This window comes from Vigna angularis, chromosome 2, assembly GCF_016808095.1.
Source record: "Vigna angularis cultivar LongXiaoDou No.4 chromosome 2, ASM1680809v1, whole genome shotgun sequence".
NCBI classification, from domain to species: domain Eukaryota; kingdom Viridiplantae; phylum Streptophyta; class Magnoliopsida; order Fabales; family Fabaceae; genus Vigna; species Vigna angularis.
The window spans coordinates 7,843,203-7,850,408 of NC_068971.1; the positions used below are offsets into that span (position 1 = coordinate 7,843,203).

Here is a 7,206-nt window from a genome sequence, read left to right on the forward strand (position 1 = left end):
TAATATCAAAATTACATCACAGATAATGGTATTTTCAACTGTTATCACCTACATCTAGTGTCCTTCCAACCACAGAAAGCAAATGCACTCTAAAGATCTAAGTTTTTACACCAAGATTTTTACAGCGACCTCACGTAAAAATGTAATGTTGACATCCGTTTTATAACAAGTGTAAATTGAGTATGGGGTGGTGTAGGGAGCATTTGATGATAATGGAGGAAGCAACACTTAACGTTCATTGACTAGAGGAGTAGGCCGAACGATTGTAACCCCTGACCGCTCAGCCATTTCCTATACCCTACAATTACAAATTATTTTTTACAAACATATATACTTTTACATTATTAAAGGAAACACATACACTACAAGAAAAAGTTGAATTACATACAACCAAAATCCGTATATAAGACCGAAAATCCGTATATAACACTTGGTTACATACGACTTATATATGGACAAAAATCCGTATATAAAATCATCGTAGCTAAATTATATACGGATATATCCGTATATAAATTATATACAGATAAATCCGTATATAATTTATATACGAATAAATCCGTATATAATTTATATACGAATAAATCCGTATATAATATCTGTATATAATATATCAAAAAAATATTTTTTTTACATACGGATAAATCCGTATGTAACATACAATAGAGAAAAAAAAAATTTTATTTGTAAAAATAAAAAGCTTTAAAACAAAGAAACTTACAATATAAATGGGTCATAATATAGTGATTAAAAAGTCTTGGTAAAAGTAAAAATTATAATTTAGTTGTTAGATATGTAAAAAATATCTCAATCATATTTTGTATAATTTAAGGACAAATTGATCTTCTTTGACATTACAACATAATTATTATTATTTTACATATTAAATAACTAAATCAAGATGTACCAAGATGATTTGCCTTTATCATAAAACTACTACAAAATCATAAAATGAAGTGCAAGTGATGGCAAACTTGTATAAACTGACATAACATGGATGACATGTTAGCATCATCATTTATTCATTACATGGATATCTCAAACCACTTTCATCTTCAGGAGTGAACAATTACACTCAAAATTTATGAACAGAAAAGAATGAAAACATTACATTTTTGTAACTAATTTATCTATACAAATATTCACAAACAGAATTGGAGTACTTGGCAACGGATCAAGCTGATACTCAGACTTCGTCAAAGTCACTGTTTTGAAATGTATTTCCTTTCACCTCATTGTCAAGTTTCTGCAACACAGTAAATTTTGTCATTGAAGACAATAATCCAAGTTAATGTATAAGTATGTCAAACCTATGCAAAAGAAACAAAAGCAACAAATCATATACCATAAAAAACCAATTCTTCCATTATTTTTTTCATCAGTCAAAGAGAATGGCTGGTGCAAATTAGGTTCTTTACTGACAAGTAACAATTAAGTTGCTTAGGAATTAAAGGAAACGTAGCTAGAATTATGCATTACACAAATGTGACGGGAATAAGTTCTATCACTTGAAATAATGACAGTAGACAAGACCTTACTAGTATTGCTTGACTCAGCTTTATTCCTAGTTTTTCTTCTACTTAAAAAAATGGTGAAAAACACTTCCGAATTAGGGAGCTGATGATAAAAGAAAGGTAGGGATAAAGTGGGTTTTAGACAAGAAAAGGAAAACTGACTGAAGTAGTTTTTAGAAATAAGTTGCACATTCTAGCCTCCTTTTTTCTCTTATTTAAAAATAATTGAAGCAATGTTGTATGGAGAAACAAAGCTGCAAAACGACTTTTACTTTGTTTTTAGAACTCTAGTATTTTGAAAAAAAAGTGAACCAAACAGAGAGGAAAACATTATCCTTTATTTTTCCATTTTGACCACAGAAAATAAATTTGATCACAGGACAACAACAGCTCAATTTCCTTTCAAACGTGAACAGAAAGAGATGATGAGCTAAACTTAAATTAACTCCTTAGCTTGTTCTTTTATCAGGAAAAAAAAATTCTAATGTAGTATTCATTCCATCATAGAAACAGTAATATAAGCAGCGACAGCAACAAGCATGTTTAGATACTATGGAAGGATTGAGGAACAAAAATACTAGAGGAAAAAGACAGTTGTGTTAGTTGATTACAAGGAGTGCTATACAGATATATAATAGAGCTTATCGAAAAAATATATATAAATATATACTGGAGATTCATATGCGTACTTTGGTAGGTATATCAGCTGGAAAGAAATTTATAGCTGTTGCATTGAATTCAAATTCACTGCAGACGACAGAAATTTCACATTAGAAACATGCACAGAGCAAGAAGACCATTTTTGAAGGTAATCAACAAAAGTTACAGTAAAAAACAAGATGATGAATTTAATATACCCCCATAATCAACAAAGTTCGAACAATAAAAGAGGAAAAAAGTTGCAAAGAGTCATCATAAGGTGTGTGGATGAGAATCTCCATACCATTTGGAGAGTACTAGCTTCCAGACATATGGGATGAAGAACTCCTCTGGGTGACTCTCTTGTTCATATGTGAAGTGGAGTTGAGTAAACATCTGCCAAACAAGATACAGTCTTACAGAAACAAAGCAAGTGATCATGAGAAACCACAAATGATAGATATTTTCATTTTACCTTCATCCCATCAACACGCCAAGATCGACAGTTTACAATTACCACTTGGAGTACTTCATTGACTGACCATCCACCATCCATTCTTTGGGCATCCATGCGACTGTTAAAAAATTCTAACACCTACAAATATAAAATAGACCACATTACTTGAACACTCTTGAGAAATGACGTATTATACAAAGACAATATTCACAAATGTAACTAAAGACTATGAAATGTGCTCCTTTAAAGTTGCAAGATTTTAAAGGGAAAATGCATAATGTTATAGACTAAGAAGGAAATGCATGTTATAGACTAAAGACAAATACAATATTATATAAAGTTATTGCTATTAGTTTCAACTTTCAACAAATGTAAAGAATTTATAATATATAATTATGCTTAAAACAAATAATTAAAACATAAAAATTTTATTAAAAGACTATAAATAGAGTTCAAAACAAACCGGCCCTTGTACAATATATACAATATAGAGTTGAATATTAACTAAACTGTAATTTACACCTAAAAGTAAAAATATTTCCTAAAACATTTGAAAAAAGAAAGAAGAAGAGGACTTTACAGTGTGAAGTCAATCTTCCATTACGCTGTCGTGGCCATCAATGTTGCATTTAATTATTAGCAAGGATTACCTCAAATATCCAAGTCAATTATTATAAATAAGATAGAATTCAATTCTATCAAAGAATGTGGTTAGACTATGGAACCTGACATTATGATAGTGTAAGGGTCAAACAGAACAGTAGCTAACATATATGTATTTCGTGATTAAGAATGAAGGATTTCAAGGAGTAAGAAGCATCACTAACATGTCAAACTATATCTATGAGTAATATTGGTTCACTCACAGTTTTGTAATCAAGTTTTATTTATAAACTCTATCAATCACATGTCAAAAATCTATCAGTTTTTAATGAAATATTAAAAGAAAAAGTTGTATCAGATGAGAGAAACTTCTAAGTTTTAGGTGTTGCTTTATATTTTTACTTTAAACTAATTTATTTCTTGAAACATAAATTAGTTCTTTAAACTAATTTAGTTCTTGAAACATAATTTCATAAAATGGACGATATATAATTTTAATTACTAAGAAAAAATCCTATTCAATTCACATTCCACAATCCATACCAATAGTAGTTTAATAGTTTTATTCAATCAATTTGATTCATCTCATATAGATGAAGAAAATTATAAAATTAAAACGAGAAGGAAACTCACACATACAAATCCTTTACTGCAAAAGGAACTTGCTCTGTAAGCAGAAGAGAAATTATAGCTAGGTAGAAAGCAGAGGGTTGTCTACCACCAGTGTGTATTCTTTTATCTGAGAACTGGACTTTGAAACTATGAAGAAAGAAGGTAGATGTCTGCAAATGGAAAATATAGATGTATAAGGAAGATGAATATGACTTGAAGATTTCTACTTAGAATGTAAAGTTGGTCATTCATAGAATATATCTTATCATGTATCAAAAGACTAGCAAACTTACAAGAATAACAACTAATTTGGCCTCAAGGCTCCACACGGCCTTCATGTTTTCTCCTTCACTCTGCAATGAATGAAAAGACTAGAAAACTATTTTACACTGTCAGTGCATTATCATTAACTAATGTTTTAATTCACTAACATGTAGCTTTAGTTAACGAGTTCATAATTAATTTACTAGAATAACAAAAACATGAAAATGAACAAATGTTTTGCCTCATTCTCAAAATTTAAAAAAATGCAAGTTAATAAAAGAGACAAGGCCATAGAACATTCCATTATACTTTAATATGAACAGAATGTTAGAAATGACCAAGAAGTGAACTACCAGGGTGGTCAAAGTTGTAATCCTGTACTTGTGTAAGTTCCTCCTCAGACAAGCTATTGTAAAAGGAATCATGTCATTACTATTTATCAGATCCTACCTCTGTGCATTGGGATCCAACCTTCAAAATCAAAACAACAGATGAAGTTAATTATATGTGCATAGCGATAGCCATAGTTTTCTTAAAAACCCCAAAAATCACGATACATCTTGGATTTGGATACCTTGAGTGCTAGATAATAAGCCTCATCACTTGTTTTAACATCCCTCATAAAAACTTCAACAGCATTAACCTATAGAGGTTAAGAATAAATACCATGAAGAAAGTCCACAAGCGGCACCGATTGAGAGTTGATAAACCTGCATTTAGAAATATGAAAAAATGCACGTCAAAGACGAGTGAGTGAAAACAGATGGAGAAAGATAATCTGTTGTGCTACGTCTCTTTCGTTGTACATTGGGACTTGAACCAGAACCATGGGATAGGTAGAGTTTCCCAGCTCAACGTCCTCCTTCAGAGGCTCCCATTTGTAACGCTTCTCAGGTCTTCTACCAAAAAGCTTCACCAAGAAAATGGCGAGGCTCCCAAATATGCGAAGTTACACCAACTTTGTGCCCAACAGAAAAAAAAAAAGAGGATTAGGGTTTTTGCAATTCAAAAATTTATCTCAAACAGAATTAAACATTACTTACCAATTAACTATGATACCAATGACACACAATGATGGTTCGAATGAGGGAAAATTAGGGTTCCAGTGCGCGACCTACAAAAGCTCAACGGGAGAGAACCAAGGCTCCACTAAAAGGGAAGGAGGGATCGACGGGAGATAACCACGGCCAGAACACTGATTCAGTGAAGGTTGTAGTGAAAGAGAAAGAAGAATAAGTTCGGTGGTGGAATTGAAGGAGGCTGAGTGGCTCAACACTTTTTCCAAATGAGAAATGGTTGCAACGCAAGTGAGGAAGAAGAAAATAGGGTTCGCAACCTTTAAGATATGCATTTTAAATAAATTAACTATTTTTTTAATTAATTATAAATCCGTACAAAAAATCCGTATATAATAAATCTGTATATAATATTCGTATATAGATTGCTCATTACATACGAATCTAAATCCGTATATAATAATTCGTATATAAAACGCAATTTTCTTGTAGTTACACTCATTATTTTAACTAAATACTAACATTATAGATAGAAAAATTCAAAATCGACTCATGATAGAACACAATGCTATTGCTAATTACGACTTAAAACCAATGTAAACAATTTTTTTCTATAATAAAAAAAAGTAATTTTTGTTGCACAATTTTCTATTTATTTATTATTTTCCGTCTAGACTCTACAATAGGAAATATGTTTGACGACAATTAGAACAATCATTTTACTATGATTTTAGAACCATCAAATTAGCCATTGTTAAAAATCTAATAGAAACAATAACGGTTAAAAAAACCGTCTTTACATTTCCAAACCACGACGCTATAGAAACTTCGTCATTAACAAATACTAATTATTCATCCCACTACTTTTCTTACTAATCTCAGATGATCGTTTATTAGTTTCACTTTTATGAATTAAGTTTCCGACACGTAATGAAATAATATAATAAAATGTAAATGACATTTTTTTTTCTAATCAATTGTTTTACATTTTTTTACGTTCTATTTTAGTACATAAAAAATGCAAGAAAAAGAGGAAAAGTAATTGTAAATTTTTGAAATTTTTGAAAAAGAAGAAAGTGCCTACTCTAATTTGATTAAAAAGCTCATTTCTGTAATACACATAAATTTTAAAGTTTAAAATGTTGATCTAAACAAATAAAATTTGAGTATGGACTACGATTAATTAAATACATATAACTGGTCTTTATTTTTCTATGATATATATTGAGATATCAAGTAGAAAATATTATTTATGGAAGAGTGTTGATAAATCTACACCACAATATAGTAACGTAATAATATTTTACGTAATAATATTTTGCGTAATAATATTTTGACGAACCTTTTTATGTGTTAGAATTGAACCGAACAAAATGCTTAAATGCATCATAATATAACAAAAGGACCATTTCGCATTGAACCGAACAAAAGAACAGTGTTTTTCTTTTATTATATATATATATATATATATATATATATATATATATATATATAGGCCGCATAGACATGGAAAATTCTCAGGCTCTTTTTCGGCTCATAAATCTGTTATATATATACACAGGCTGCATAACAATGGCCTATGATAAAAATGCCTATGATATAAATGTTATTTAAGTTAATATATTTATAAATGTTGTAAGAATACTTTTTTATACATTCGTTTGTCATTTTTATTTTGTTTGTTTGTTTTTTTATTTATCGTTCTCTTTATCATTATTCTTAGATTACATTAGGTCGTCAATTCCTTTCCACACTTGTAATCTTGATGTCGACAACCACCACCACCGCTCCTTTGATGCCTCTCTTATCCCTAACCCAACGACAATCACCGCACCGTTGCTGGCGACACCAAAATCGTCGTAACAAATGGCACAGGGTTCGCAGGGATCACATCTGGTGGATCAGTAATTGCACGAGGGAACATTGTGATTGTGGTAGACAATTTCTTCATTGGAAGGAACGAAAATGTGATGCACCATTTTGGGAACCCTAGATTCGAGCTCATTTGACACGAAAAAAACGTCGAGCTTCTCTTGTTGGATGTCGATTGAATCTACCATCTTGCCTACTTTGCATGCTTAGTTCAACCTTGTATATCTTT

General features: G+C 30.7%; 1 protein-coding gene across 9 annotated transcripts; it reads right to left on the reverse strand.

The window, feature by feature from the left end:
• Nucleotides 1–952: 952 nt before the first annotated feature.
• On the reverse strand, nt 953–5,406 carry LOC108327067 (uncharacterized). Of its 9 annotated transcripts, none has more exons than XR_008247279.1 (10): nt 5,133–5,406; nt 4,896–5,047; nt 4,756–4,799; nt 4,443–4,560; nt 4,119–4,178; nt 3,847–3,995; nt 2,629–2,748; nt 2,458–2,549; nt 2,204–2,261; nt 953–1,246 (listed from the first exon to the last, which is right to left on the reverse strand). XR_008247279.1 is itself a non-coding variant. In XM_052873737.1 (5 exons), exons 2-5 carry the CDS (start codon nt 2,722–2,724, stop codon nt 1,187–1,189), a joined length of 306 nt encoding a protein of 101 aa, XP_052729697.1. In that variant the 5' UTR covers nt 2,725–2,748; nt 3,191–3,771; the 3' UTR covers nt 953–1,186. The 9 variants fall into 9 exon arrangements, 1 of the variants encoding a protein (XP_052729697.1); XR_008247278.1 differs by having other exon boundaries at nt 4,119–4,204; XR_008247276.1 differs by having other exon boundaries at nt 4,664–4,799.
• Between the last annotated feature and the right edge of the window lie 1,800 nt (nt 5,407–7,206).